Here is a 15,447-nt window from a genome sequence, read left to right on the forward strand (position 1 = left end):
AAAAAAAAAAATAATAAGACAGTGTCTTATTATCGGGGAAACACGGTATATAAAGACTGGTTAATTTAAAAAACAACAACAACAAAGACTGATATTAAAAGACAGGATTATAGCAAAATATATTACGTTTCAGATAAATTTAATTTAATAAAGATGGGGTAGTGATCATTATCTCAGACAAGCCAACAGTAAAAACAGACTAAAAGATAAACTACAATATCCTTAAAGGCAGAGGAGACAGTGAATTAATATAGAGATCTAAAAAGCACCCCAAGCAGACAGTGAATTAATAGAGAGATCGAAAATGCACCAAATGGAATAGCACCTAAATGCTAAAAAGGAAAAGTTAATTGATTTGGAGAAAGAAATAGTCAAAGTATAAATGGGGATTTCAATGTAATCCTCTCAGATCTAGAAAAATTTAACTAAAAGAATAAAGGGGTTAAGGACTTAAGCAGAATTTGACAAAAGTCAGATTTCTGGAGATGATTGAATGAGAACAAAAAAGGAACAGTATACATGTGTCTCTGCTGTGCACTACATCTTAAACATTATACATCTTTTATAGACTACTACACAATAAAAACTAACTCAGCAATGGGCTTTCGAAAAAGGATTAAAAATTAAATGGAGACTTAACAGTCCTAATGAACTGAAAGGTGAAAGAAAAAAAAAAAGAAACAATAGATAATTTTGAATAGTAATAATTAAACAACACACCAAAACTTTTGGGAGATAGCCAAGAAGTCGTGAGGGGAAAACTTTTATCTCCAAAGTAGAAGGTAGGTCTTTTTCTGTGGCATGGACTGCACCCTGCTCCTGCCTCCCTTCTTACCATGTTTAAAAATGTTTAATATAATAAATGTAGGTTTCCAAAGGAAAGATCATATAGAATGATCAAATTGAAAACAACAGAAAAGTTCACATATACCAAGTAAGAACTGCTTTAAACATTTTCATCAACAAAAAGAGAAACAGATCAATGAAAATGGGCATGTATAACTATTAAAACAAAACAACAACCTAAAACCAATTAAACACCAAAAGAGACATTCTGAAAAATCAAGATATTAATAAAAATGAATTAATAAAAAGAGAAATCAAAAGAGATAAACTATTAGGTAGCCTGAAAGGAAAAAGGAGAAATAACAAATGAGGCAGAAAAAAAGTAAATTAGCAACTCTGACTTGAACAAAAAAGATTAATCACTATGAAAACATAATATGCCTGGATGAAAAGAGAGAACATGAAAGGAAATAACAAACCTAGAAAAAGAATAAAACCTCAAAAGAAAACCCTAGAACAAAATGAAACAATAAAAATGAATTTTATCAAACATTCAATAAATCATTAACTCCAGTATTAGATAACTCCAAAAATCAGAAAGAAGAAAAATTCCTTTTGTAATACAAATGATCTTGATATCTATGCCAAGGAGAGAAATCAAAAAAGGAAAGCTATGTAGATCAAAATCTCTCGTTATAACCAGGTAGGATTTATACCAAGAATGAAAATTTTATTAAACATTGTAAAAACAATAAATTTTAGACAACATTAACTAAGAAATGAAATCACATAATTTATCAACAGATACAGAAAGGCTTTCAAACACAACTAATTCAGAAATAAATATAGCAACATAGTGATTGATAAATTCAAAAATCTTCACTAGTGCAGTAAGTACTCATCAACTGACAAAAACTGCTAAGAAAACTGGAAAGAGATCTGGCAGAAAATTTTATCACTATACACTACAATAAACTTTGAACAGACACATGGCCTACATCTCTCAACTGATCAATTGTTCTACCTTTTTTAAAAAAATTGGTTCTCTACTTTTTTAAAGCACTACCAAAGTTTTAATTTTACAGCTTTGCAGTAGAGTTTGTGATCTGGCACTAAGTCCCCCCTTCCTTCCCTTTTCCCCCCCATTTTTCTCCTGAAGAAGTTTGACCTTATTGTTCTTCTAGATGTATTTTTTTTTCCTAGTTCTATAAAGCAGTCCTTTGGTGGTTTGACTGGTGTGACAACGAATGAACTCAACTTATATAGTGTCATTTTTATTACATTGGCATGAGTAATAAATAGTTGTCTGAACTTATTTAGATCTGTATTTACTTTTTTGCACCTTTAACAACTAGTGGAAGGGCTACAATCAAAAAAGGAACAAAGATGCACTGCTCGGTTCAGTTAGCCCAACCACTCTGGAAAACAACCTAGAACCACACCCTAAAAGTCACTAAGCTACTAAGCCTATATTCTAAAGATATCAAAGAAAAGGTCAAAAGAACCCCACATATAAAAATATTTACAATGTTTCTTGTTTTAGTAGCATAGGACTAGGAACAAAAGGCTGAGGTGGAACTGTTTGTAAGGTAACCCAAATCATATGCCATCTGATTTGGGGCACACCATTAAGCCACCATCAAGCCCCTTTATATTTGTCTTTATCCTAAACCCTGTAGCTGCTTATAATAGCTTCAAGGCGTAGTCCTGGATGAGAGTCACCCAAGGCATAGTCCCCTGCTGCCTTATCTTTCCTTGAGTTAGTACTTCCCGAAATCAGTAAGCTTTCAAACAGCATTTTGTATAAGGGTTATGGTACAAGACTGTAGAGATCATGGGGAAAGTCTATCCCATGCAAGAGACCACCCTGTTCTGGGATGCTGACCCAGCAAGGTCCCTACACCCTTCACCCAGAACATGACCCCAGCCTGTTCTGGGAAATTCCACTCCCAAGTGTCCTCCACCCTGTTCTGGGTGGGACCCCATCACATGGAGGGTCCCAGCCTTGTACCCTTGTGCCATGTTTCCCAATTTAGCCCTGAGCTACAGATCTAATGGCTGTTCCTGCCTTCTGTATGTCACTGCTTATGCTAGATCCCCTCCCCAATTGTGGTTTTTGCCTTTATAAGCCTTGTCTGTATCCCAATTCAAGGCTGCCTGATTTGAGTGTTATACCCCAGAGCAGTCCTGATCAATAAATCCACATCTAAATTAAAACCCAGATCTCAGTCTCATTCCTATTCTTTTCAAAACAGAACAATAACTGAGTAATAGTTGAATAAATTATGATGTTATTATAATACAGTATTACTATGCTATAAGAAATGAACAAAAAAAAGGGGGGGGGGTCACAGGTACCTGGGAAGACCTGTAGGAACTGATGAATAGTAAAGTGAAAAGAATCACAAGAAAAATGTATAAAATAAAAACGTAAAGGAAACAAACTTTGAAAGAATCAAGAAATAATCAATAGTGACAAAGCCCAAATTCAAAGTGCTAGCGATGATACATGATAGTTCTACTTTCTTTTCTTTTTTTTTTGGAGGGCAACTGGGGTTAAGTGACTTGCCCAAAGTCACATGGCTAGTAAGTGCACCAAGTGTCTGAGGCCGAATTTGAACTCAGGTCCTCCTTACTCCAGGGCTGGTGCTCTATTTACTCTGCTACCTAGCCGCCCCAGTCCTATTTTCTGACAGAAGTGTGATAGACTCAAGGTGCAGAATAAGATGTTCTTAATATAGCAAATGTTTAGATTTGTTTTGATTGTGTCTGTTAATCACAAGGATTGTTTTTGTTTTTTTCATTTAGGGAGTGTGGCAGAGAAGAGAGGAGCTAGTAACTTCACTGCCAAGAAATAAAGGCCAATGGGGGGAAGAGAAGCACAGTATGCGCAGTCAACTAACCTTAAAAAAACAAAAAATGACTTTCCAATAGGTTTCCCTAACTCAAGTTTCTCTGTTCTCCAATTTATCCACCAGTAATTTTTCTCAAGTACAGATCTGACCACAAACTCCAGTAGCTCCCTATTTTATCTATGATAAATAGTTGCAATCTTTCTTCTCTCTTTCTCATCTAACTCCCTTCCTTTCCTCCACTCCACAGTCCAGTCAAACAAGCCTTCTCCATTCCTCACAAAGCACTCTATCTGGGGTCTCTACATTTTTGTACTGGGCATCCCTTAAGTTTCGAATACACTTCCTCCTTAGCTCTACCTCATGAAATTCCTAACTTCCTTCAAGATGTAACTCAAACACCATCTTCTATATTTTCAGGTAAACCAGACTAGTTGAAGCAGTAAAGCACCCTGAGGGAAAGACAGGAGGCAGCAAGTGCCAGGTTAAGTTAAAACAATACAACCACTTTGACCCTGATGAAGACAGCTTAGGCCCCTGAACAAAAACAGAGGGAATAGTAAATGCTTCCAGCCCAACTTCCTCAGCCATCACCCTGGGAAGCAACCCCTGTGGAGATGTGGCTGGGCAACAAACTGCTCCTACAAGTACTACAGCTACTGATGAACCACAAAAAAAAGTTTTTGCCACCCAAGTCCTTCACCTTGTGAAACGATTCAACAGAAAATGGTATCATTTTATCAGTGGAAAATTTGCTTTGCTGTTGTACTCTAAGGTCCATAGGACTTTTCTATCTGACTTGCAGCTGAAACCTTCCATGTGTCATCCACTCATTAGAATATGAGCTCCTTGAGAGCAAGGACTGTATTATTTTTCTATTTGTATCCCCAGTGCTTTGACATGTTTTATTCATTCATTGACACATGAAACTTTACCTGATCCTCCCAATTCTAATGCTGCTACCTCACTATCTTAGATTTAATTCCCTCGGGTTCATTCTCTATATGTGTCCTATGCAAAATCTAAATTGATAGAGATTAGGTACAGATGGTGAGGGTCTCCAGATGCTTCTTTATGGATGACACTGTACTGACTGCATCAAGCCTCAGTATAATAGAGAATCTCCAAAATGAGATCACAGTCACACAAAAGAAATCATTCTAATAATCCATATAAGAAAAGCCAAATGGATGAATACTGCCAATGTTCAGACTGAGGTATATAAGTAGATGCAGTCTGATGAGTGAGTCCATCAGGACAGATATATCTTGGACAGGCATACAGATAATAAGCTGGGCCCAGTATTTAAAGTACAAACTGGACTGCATTATAGAAATTGTATAACTTTTCTACAATCCTGAAATAAAACCCTTGTTTTCAAACACTCATGCATGTTATCTGATGAAGCAATATGATTACAAATCAGGAGACACCACAATTTTCAGTCATTAAACATTTCATTAGTGTAGGCACAGGGCTACATATACTGGAGAAGGAAAGAAAGGAAAAAGCCTTTACTCTCAAGGAGCTCACAATGTAAGAAGGAAAACATGCAAACTCTGTACAGATAGGCTATGTTTCATACAAAAGATACTAGTTGACAGATAGGCTATGTTCTAGACAAAATTTGCTAGTACTGAGGACTGTGAAAGGCTTCTTGTGGGAACAGAATGCAGTCCCCTGTGAGCCATGTGGTCCCAGACATAGGGCGGCCCAACCAACGACACAGACTGGCCGAGCAGACTTCAGGAGAGTGAATAACCAGCAGCTGTGATGGTTCCCAGACTTCTCAACACATAAATGCCAAAGAGAAAGTAAAAGGTCAGTGGGAAACTCTGTTGGACCTGGGTAAGAGAACAGCATGGTTCGGACTCTACCCTAGGGTAAGAGGTGGTAGTAATGGCCTGGAGGCTACAGCTACTGCTGCGTGGCTGCCTCCTGAGCTCTTGGTCTGCAGATTGAGCTCCACAGTAGGGGGATCAAGCGACCATTCAGAGGGTAATCACTCTTGCTTTGACCTGCTTGCATCTGGGTCACAATCTTGGGTGGTGGTCCTAGGGTGAGGAACACCAGTGTCCAAAAGCTTGTGGTGGCTGTAGAGAGGGTACCCTCCTCATAGCTCTGACAACATCTGCAAAAACCCCAGTGGTAAAGAGCTCAAAAGTCAAGTAATTGCATGGCAAGATGAGCAAGCAGAGGAAGCACAATCAGACCACAGAATCCTTTTTTGGGGGACAAAAAGGATCAAAACATGGAACCAGAATTCAACAAAGTCAAAACTGCTAAATCAAAAGCTTCCAAGAAAAATATGAACTGGTCACAGGCCATAGAGGAGCTCAAGAAGGATTTTGAAAATCAAGTAAGAGAAGTAGAGGAAAAACTGGGAAGAGAAAGGAGAATGATGCAAGAAAATAACACCTTAGAAAATAGACTGACTCAAATGGCAAAAGAGGCTCAAAAATAGGAGAAGAATGCCTTAAAAAGCTGAATTTGCCAGATGGAAAAGAAATTTCAATTTCAAAAACTCACTGAAGAGAATAACTCCTTCAAAATAAGATTGGAGCAAGTGGAAACTAATGACTTTATGAGAAAGATACTATAAAACAGATCCAAACAAATGAAAAAATAGAAGGCAATGTGAATTATCTTAACTGGAAAAACCACTGACCTAGAAAATAGATCCAGGAGAGATAATTAAAAAAAAATTATTGGACTACCTGAAAGCCATGTGTCAAAAAAAGGACCTAGAAATCATCCTCCAAGAAATTCCCAAGGAAAACTGCCCTGATATTCTAGAACCAGAGGGCAAAATAGAAATTGAAAAAATTCACTAACTGCCTCTTAAAAAAGATCCCAAAAACTCCAGGAATATCATAGCCAAATTCCAGAGTTCCCAGGTCAACGAGAAAATATTATAAGCAGTCAGGAAGAAACAATTTGACTACTGTGCAAGCATAATCAGGATAACACAAGATCTAACAGCTTCTATATTAAGGGATCAAAGGACTTGGAATATGATATTCCAGAGATCAAAGGAGCTAGGATTAAAACCAAGAATCACTTACCCAGCAAAACTGAGTATATGGTCATATAATGAAATAGAGAACTTTCAAATACAAGAAGCATGAGTAGGTAAACAGGAAAAATAATAAAAATGTGTAAGATAAGGGAATGGAGAGATGTATGACTGGGAGAGTATAGGTTATAGCACATTGTCAATGAAGATATGCTGAGGAAGTGGCATAAAAGGTATTATCCAAGAAATGTATGATCAGAAATGGATGTGGAGCCTGCATGGAACAAGAGCAAAGAATAATATATGGACTACTTGGGTGTAACATTTAGACCTACGGAATGTTAAAAGATCTAAAGAAAGGTCTATGGTGGGATGGATAGATATTCTGGTAGATATGAACAAGAGCTACAGAGAATGATCAAGTGTGGACAGTGTACAATCTCTACATTGGAAGGAGCATACACTCATCAATGAATCATGAAATGTCAGAGCAATCTTCTGGTCTACTTTCTTTCTTTATTAAAAAGCTGTCATGTTACTTAGGTACCTGAGCTGGTGCATGGAAGTAGTCTTCCACTCTGACCCTAGGCCTCAAAAGTTTATGATGGAAAGCACTGAAAATGTGGATTAATACAATAATCCCCTCCTACTAGGTTATAAAAGTACAAAAAAACACAATAGCAAGCCCCTTTTCTTGGTAAATATGAAATTTAATTAAAGAAACAAAACTAAGTAAATAATTTGTTTACTTACTTTCTCATCATGGACTAATTCTTGGGATTTCAGAAATGAAGCCTTTTCTTCATCTACCCAATTCCCCCACTCTTCAGCTGGAGCATTCCAGTCGGAGCTGGGATCAGCAGAAGAAAGTCCATCTGTAAATTGAAAGCACCATATAAATGTCTACTCTTCCTGTTATAATAACAGCAAAATACTCCAGCTTTCACAAGGCTTCTGCCCCATCAGTTACAATGACTGTTTAGCAATAACTTTATAATGGGGTTAAAAAGGCCCAACCTGGCCCCCCCTGCCCCAGTCCTTACTTTTGTAAAAGAACCAAAGAAATAAGTTGAACCTCTCATTTCACTGGAACATGGGATTCTCAGTGAGAAAACTGTTACTAAAGCAGATGGACAACTGTTTTGTAACTTATTTCTTGGGACACTGAGCACCTAAGTAGCCAGGTCCATAAAGCCTACATGTGTCAGAGATGGGACTTAGAAATTCAGATTTTCCTGATTCCAAGATCAGTTCTACACCATAGTACCTTTCAAAACAGCATACCAGCAAAACCTTATTTTTTCTTCTCACATAATCCACTGAACTGGTTTTCTAGGTATATAATTTTAGATAAGTTACTCCTTTAGTCATTCAGTCCTTCTGTTTTCCTTTTATTTTCTGAATTTTCCCTTTCCTATTATTACAATACTACCATGGTAGGTTCTAAAATTTGGTGATTAAAAAAAAATTTGGTGATTTCTAGCCTTAATTATTCCAACAAACTTTTTTCTGTTAAATTCCTTTTTATGAGCCAGTGGCCCATAGATTCCCTAATAGTACTGTCATTTTAACTACTACATCTTCCTTTTAAAAACTTCACTTACAATAGTTTCCTATCAAGTAAACATAACTTCTTTCCAGTCCATTCTCTTTTTCTTATACCTTACTCACCCCCATCTTTCTCCACTAAAGGTTCCTTCCCTTTAATCTGTCTGTTTAATAGACTGACCGTAGGACAGAAGACTAATTTTCTAGACAAAATGACTCTTGAAGACTCTCTACGAAGGAATACAATCTGTGCTGAGAGGTCCAGTTAACAAATATTAACAAAATCAGAGATCCTTTGTAGTATGGAAGATGTCCTAATGTGATAATTCTACAACTATTTGTGTGCTACCTCCAAAAGTTCTTTGCCTCATGTCTAGAATGAATCTTACTATTCCTCTATCTTCCTTCACTCAGAGGTATTAAAATTCTACACTCATGGTACCATTCCTAGTTAACCTGGAGAAATGAAATCTCCTATTCACCCAATCCAAATTAGCAACTCTCTTTAAACAACATTCCAAAAGACAATTATGTAGTGCTCACTATTTGCTAAATGTTGAAGACACAAAGAAGGAAAAAACAATTCTTGCCCTCAAGGAATTTAACAGTGTAATATGGGAAACATCAAGAGTATAAGTAGGTAAATGCAACAGTCATATAGAGTAGATGGAAGGGAATCTTAGGGAAAGACTATAGCAGCTAAGGGTAAAAAGCAGAGACTTTTAAAAGAAGGTAACTTTAAAGCTGAATTTTGAAGGAAATCAGGAATTTTAAGAGGTAGCGCATTCCAGGGTAAAAAGTTCACTGGTTCAAAGGCACAGAGAAGGGAGATGGAGTGTTATGTGTGAGGAACAGCAAGTAAGACAATAGCTGGATCAAAATGTGTAGGGGGGGAGTAAGATGTAAAAAACAAGAAACAAACAAACAAAAAAACCAATATCCAGAACTGGAAAGTTGGAAGAGACTGGGATATAAAGGGTTATTTTAAATGCCAAATAAGGACTTTTGTGGAATAGGTGCACTTTAGGAAAACTGTTTTGGTGTCTGATGTGGAGACTGGCTTGGAGTTGGGAGAGACCCAGCAGATATAATTCCTTGCTCATAAATTAGGGGTTCTGGAGACCTTACTCAGAATATTCTGTTTTCTATGTTCTATCTACCCATCAGATTTTATTAAAATTTCTTTAAAATGATAGATTCTAACTTGAGAACATTTTGAATGATGACCATTTAGTTTCAAGATGGCAGACACACCTCCCCACTCCCCCCACATCAAACTTCAGGTGTATCTCGATTCCCCTTAGTAAGATATAATTTTTAGCCTAAGTCAAAACTTTTTGGAAAGTTAGAACAAACAATCCTCATTCAATGGGTCATATAATCCAATTATTATACCTATTTTACAAATGAGGAAACCAAAGCTTAGAGAGTTTTAAGTGACTTTGTACAAGCCTGTACAGTTAGTAAATAAGACTCAAACAGCAATCTTCTAATTAAATCCAGCCCTCTAATATCACAATTAAAACATAAAATGATTTATATGTCACTTGGTCTGAAACCGAAAAAGTTAACGAAAAGTAACAAGAAATCAGATAAGCACTCTCTTCCCAATTAAATTAATGATCTACACAATTGTAGAGTTACAAATGTCACCAGGAAAGTGTATTTCTAATTTCCTTTATAGTACTAAAACATAGGGTTTCTATAATGTTAACAAGAATGACGACCAGAAATAAGTAAATGGGGGGAAATGAAGGTTTTAGGAGAAGAGAGGCAAATGGCTTATCTGAGAGACCTTAAAATAAGTTCTCATGACTATTCCGTAAAAAAATTAAATGCTTTGGGGCAGCTAGGTAGCATAGTGAATAAAACACTAGTCTCGGAGTCAGGAGGACCTGAGCTCAAATCTGGCCTCAGATACTTAACACTTACTAGCTGTGTGACCTTGGGCAAGTCACTTAACCCCAACTGCCCTACCTTCCTCCTTCCAAAAAGACAAAAAATTAAATGCTTTGCTGTCCATATAAACATATGAAAGACAGGCGATGACAATAACCTTGCTTCTTAGCTTTATCTCTATGTCTCTTCCTATTTCTTAATAAATCCAAAAGAAGAACCTTAGAGGCTAGTAATTGAAAAAAATGGGAAAAACCCCAAAGTCCAGGACTGATACTGATAATTTTCAGTGAACAGTCCTTATATGGGTAAAGAAAAAAACATAGTCCAGTCTTTAGAGATTAAGATCAGGAGGTAATGCTCATCCTAAGCACAGTGAGGTTGCCTACAGGGTTGAGCCCTTGTCCACTCCACTCTCCAATCCTTGTCCAGGCAAAGTGACAAATTTAGTCCAAAGAAAATGAGACTTGAACCTGAGGTAAATAACCAGCTACTTAACTAGGAATGTGTTTTGTGTCTCCTTAGGCTCTTTGTTTTAAAGAGCTTAAGCAGGGGCGAGGAACCTGCAGTTTTATAGAACAAATCTTTTTATTAAAGAGATTTATTTTGTGAAATTTGGATTCAGTCAAAGGGCACCATTTTTGTTCACAGAGAGCCATGTGGGTACTCAAGGCCTCAGGTTCTTCACCCCTGGTTAGAGCCTAAGTATCTCTTATTGGAGTTGTTTGGTCAGTTCTGTCTGACCTCATTTGGAGTTCTCTTGGCAAGGATACTTGGAGGGGTTTGCCATTTCTTCAGCTCATTTTACAGATGAGGAAACTGAAGCAAACAAGGTTATGTGACTTGCCCAGGACTGCATAGCTAGTAAGTGTCTGAGGCCAGATTTGAACTCAGAAAGAGGAGTCTTCCTGATTCCAAGCCCAGAGTTCTATCCACTTCACTACCTGGCTGTCCCCTTACTAGAGACTAGGCAAATAATAAGACAGGTCACTCCATAAAAGTCAAAAGGTTCCATTATTACAGTAGCTGCTTTTCTTTTTTCCTTTGCCTTCTGAACTAAAAGAACATATTTAGGAGAAAAAGCTAGGTAAAGATTTATAACTGAGGTCAAAAGTAGCAGATCAGTGTTCAGTTGTAGACTGTGGACCAGAATCTCGCAGGGACAGGACCAATGAGGAGTAAATCCAATTAAGTAGCCTTATAGCTTAATAGCTTAGCCCGTTTGATCTTATTGCTTTATCACCTATATCTTTGTGGGCATGTGCCCTTCTATTAATATATCCTGGCCACATGAATTTCCTATATATACCCTTCCATATATGTTTCCTATATGTACCTATTTTTCTCACTGGCATATGCATTTACTTCCAAGTTCAAGGAAGAAATGTTTTACTGCTACTTTTCTTATTATGCTACTTCATTAAATGATCTTGCTTTGAACTCACTGCTTCTTCTGGCTGGCTAGTAAAGATAAACACATCAATAGGGGTTCACTAGCTAGGGTTTTTGTGGATGCAGGTCCAGAAGACCTTGAACTTAGAACAGCTGTCTCTAGGAAACCTGTGAATTGGGAGGTGCTTTCAAGTGATACATACACAAATAAATGTACAGAACACATTTCCAATGAACACTCATGAATTTCAAACTTCTGATAGTTTCCATTAAAAAAATAGAAAAATCCTTATTCATCTGTCCAATATCAGAGATCTAAAAATTGAAGGCCTCTTAGAGGTCATTTAACTTCAATCCTCCCTCATCATCTAATTACTATCATTACTATGCCTTTGAAAGACATTCTATTTCACAAAAAATAAAAGCCGTATTCAAAACAATTTTATTTTATCCACTTGAGATATGAAATAACTCAAGTATAGTTACTTTCCTACAATTCATTATTCTTGTAGACCATAACATGGGCATATTAAAATTACATTGCCAAAAAATTTAAGGTAACATTCTTAAAAGTTTCTTGTACCCAGTTTTTTCCTATGTAAATTTTAAAAAGGACATTCAACATGACTAAATTACTGCAGAAAAAATATCTAAACCATTATTAGTTATTGTGACTATAGAACATAATTGCATACAATTTTATACTACAAAATTACACTGAAAAATGGATCATGAGACATATATGGAATTAAACACTCAATTATCTACTTGCCTTTTTAACTACTTTTCTACTGGGGTCATAGTCCCAGTCTGTTGGATTGCATGGTTGGTGGGAAACACAACCCTAGGGGATTACAGCGTGATTTTCACAAAGATTACAGTTTCTGCTGTACCACAGGGTAGGGAATGCTAACATGAAAAGCCTAGAGATTCTGGGAAAGGGGTTCTATTTAACATCTTTTGTGTAAGGCAAACTCCTTGGGTTTTAGGAACTAGATATGTGGCTCTGGATCATAAAGGAAAAGAGGAACTTCTCATTCTTTTAAAAAATGTCCATAATTCAGGGGTAGTAAGAGCTATTTACAGATAAAGTTGCATTCTTACAACTTTAGGATTAGGAGAGTAATTCATTTTGGGGGACTGGGATGATTTATAAGTGTTTGAAATCAAGAACCCAAAATTAAATGAAGTTAACAACTTAATGGGCTCTTCTCAGTTGAAAACGGAGTATGAAATGGCATGGCCTTACAATAAGTAAGAACAATGAATACCTGAAGGTTTTAAAAAAGATAGAATTATTAATGATTAATTTTAATAAAGAAGTAGCCCCTTGTATGACTTTGTGGAGCTGGGGAATCATGGGTGAGATGTAGCCCTGCAGTAGTCTATACAGTTGAGATGATGGATTTTAGATTCTGACAGGTTCTATAAACATGGAAAGGCTCTGAGTAGGACCTGGCATACTGCACAGCCTGTCACCCAACTCAGTTCAGTAAGGCTCATCATCAGGAAGATGGCCATCAAGTGATACAAGCTTCGGCTAATAGCTAATAATTTATTTAGTATTAAGGCCTAAAAATGTTGAGATCTGTACTTAATGTATAGAGAATCCACAATGATGAAATCATGGACCTTGTGAAGTAGGACAGATAAAGACTGTCACCTAGTATGCTCACCTTTAGCCCTGCAAATTAACCCTAGAAAAATTTACCCACCCAAAAAGGAAAAAAAGCAAGAGCTGGAGGCAGTGATAGATGTTTTGCGTTTGAGTGGCTAAGAGACACAAATAATCAAGATTTGGAGTATGGTGGACTCTGAATCTAAGGAGCCACCCTGGCTTCCTGTACTGGAATGGGCAATATCTGGAGTTAGAATTCTGGATGCAATGCTTCTGTTAATGTGGTCAGAGGGTTTGCTTCTGTTTTTGTGTGTTGTATTATCTGATCATTTGGTTAAATCATTTATGAACACTCCCAAATAAACCATGACTCTCCTACATCTGCTACACACCAGGCATGGACCATAAGATTCAAAGAGAGCACAGGATTTATAAATGAGGTGGGGGATAATTGACAATATGAAGAAAAAGTAGCAGTGTTCTTAATTTTCCTTTGGTCTTTTGTGATGCTCTTGCCTTTTAATGTGGCCTGGCTCTCTATAATACTTTTTAAAATTATTGGGACAGTAGTGGTTTAGTGGAAAAGTTCATTTCAGACCTAGCCCCACCATAGTATATGAGTTTGTTCAAGTTACTTAAACATTTGCAAGACTGATTCCTTGACTTCAAAAGAGTATAGCTACAGGGTTGTTTGCAAGGAAAATGCTTTGTAAGACGAAGTGCTATATAAAACTTAGTTACTATTATTAACAATTTCTTTCATTGGGTGCAGAAACTTACTCACTCGAGTATAAAAATCAAAAGCCAGTCCATGTTTTGTGTCCTTGATCTACACTATGTGCTACATTGAGATCTAACAGCAGAAACACAAGGCAATCATTTTGCCCTTAAATTTCCAGGGTAGCTTTAGAATAGAAATAGAAATTTTTGTTTAAATATTATTTCAAGTATGGAGTTAAATTAAGTATAGCATTTTATTAACCAGTTTTCAAGTAGGGCATTTGACATTAAACTCTCCTGAACTAAAGTTGAAAGTGTGTAAAATTAGAGGCAAAGACACAAAATAGTATGGTTATTTAAAAGCAAGCTGCTGAGAAAAAGCTTTGTTGTAATTTTTAAAAGGACATACTTAACCCAGACCATTCATCATCGATATGGGGTTGATTACGGCTTACATCCCACTGAAAATCAGAAGCAGTAGACTGAGAAACCTCAGTGGTAGACCCTTAAGTGAAAAAATGAACGCAAAAAAATTAAAAAACAATTTTATACTGAAGTTTTTTCACAATTTCTTCCTTTCTTTCTTGTGGTTTTTAGGGGGGAGGGGCTCGAGACTTAATTGGTGTAATTTCTTCCAAAGAAAGAGAAAGGTTTAATTCCTGGTAGCAGTGGGAGATGGGTAAAGAGAAAAGCAACCACTAACACTTTTGGGCCACGTCAGATGGAAGCATCTGCTTTGGTTCCTAACTATAGACTGGAAGTGTCTCTCTTGTGGGGGAGAGGAAAGGGGCCAAGTCTTACTGTTCTGAAACATGTTAGTATTACCTTACAGAGTAACTTAATGTTGATGAGTACTTGGAAATTTTTGCTTTCAAAAATTCCAAGAAATTTAAAAAACAATTTAAAATGAAATATATTTACAAAAAAGATAGTTTAACTTTGTTTCAAACACAGTTTAAATTGATTTTACATACCAGAAACTGCAGTGGTGAGTGCCAGAGATGGAAAGGGAGCAGAATTCTGCTCAGTCGCATTATTTACCCTCCTATCCACGTTACCAGACCAAGAAGCTGTCAAAACAAAGGTTACTTAGAACTTTTCAATTTGCAGTGACAATGGTAATACGTGTACAGATTTGAAATGACAATATTTTTAGAAGATGCTTTGAAGCCATAAACATGTACTCCTACATTTTGAGAAAAATCCTGTTCTTTACCTAACTGATTTTAAGGAACATTTTTAAATTATTATGTTCTGAGTATCCCCTGCTCCCCCATCTTAGCACAGCACCTGGCACATAGCAGGCACTTAATATTGATTGATTGTTTATTGATGATCCCACACCACTTTGCAGAGAAAGCAGTTGAGATTCCTCTATGAAGAATGAAGAAAATTAAAAGTGGGATGTCAAGAACACTCATGTTCCCTAATACTAAGTGGAAACTAAAACCCATTTCATAACACCATTTCAACTATCATAAAAAAAAAAGTGGGGTGTCTAGTGGCGCAGCAAATAGAGCACCGGCCCTAGAGTCAGGAGGACCTGGGTTCAGATCCGGTCTTAGAAACTTAACACACACACACACACACACACACACACACACACACACACACACACA

The 15,447-nt window shown here is 36.8% G+C and overlaps 1 protein-coding gene across 2 annotated transcripts in view; it reads right to left on the reverse strand.

The window, feature by feature from the left end:
• The window catches only part of MTDH (metadherin), an 82,341-nt gene that overhangs the window by 21,471 nt on the left and 45,423 nt on the right, over nt 1–15,447 (reverse strand). For both annotated transcript variants that reach the window (XM_069086583.1, XM_069086585.1), the window contains exons 7-9: nt 14,803–14,898; nt 14,238–14,333; nt 7,408–7,529 (exon numbers count right to left, since the gene is read on the reverse strand). In XM_069086583.1, coding sequence (XP_068942684.1) covers nt 7,408–7,529; nt 14,238–14,333; nt 14,803–14,898 — 314 coding nt within the window. The remainder of the gene's footprint in view (nt 1–7,407; nt 7,530–14,237; nt 14,334–14,802; nt 14,899–15,447) is intronic.

This window comes from Petaurus breviceps, unplaced genomic scaffold (assembly GCF_028583685.1).
Source record: "Petaurus breviceps papuanus isolate PSGF00001 unplaced genomic scaffold, PetGlider_PUasm1.0 179, whole genome shotgun sequence".
Lineage (NCBI taxonomy): Eukaryota > Metazoa > Chordata > Mammalia > Diprotodontia > Petauridae > Petaurus > Petaurus breviceps.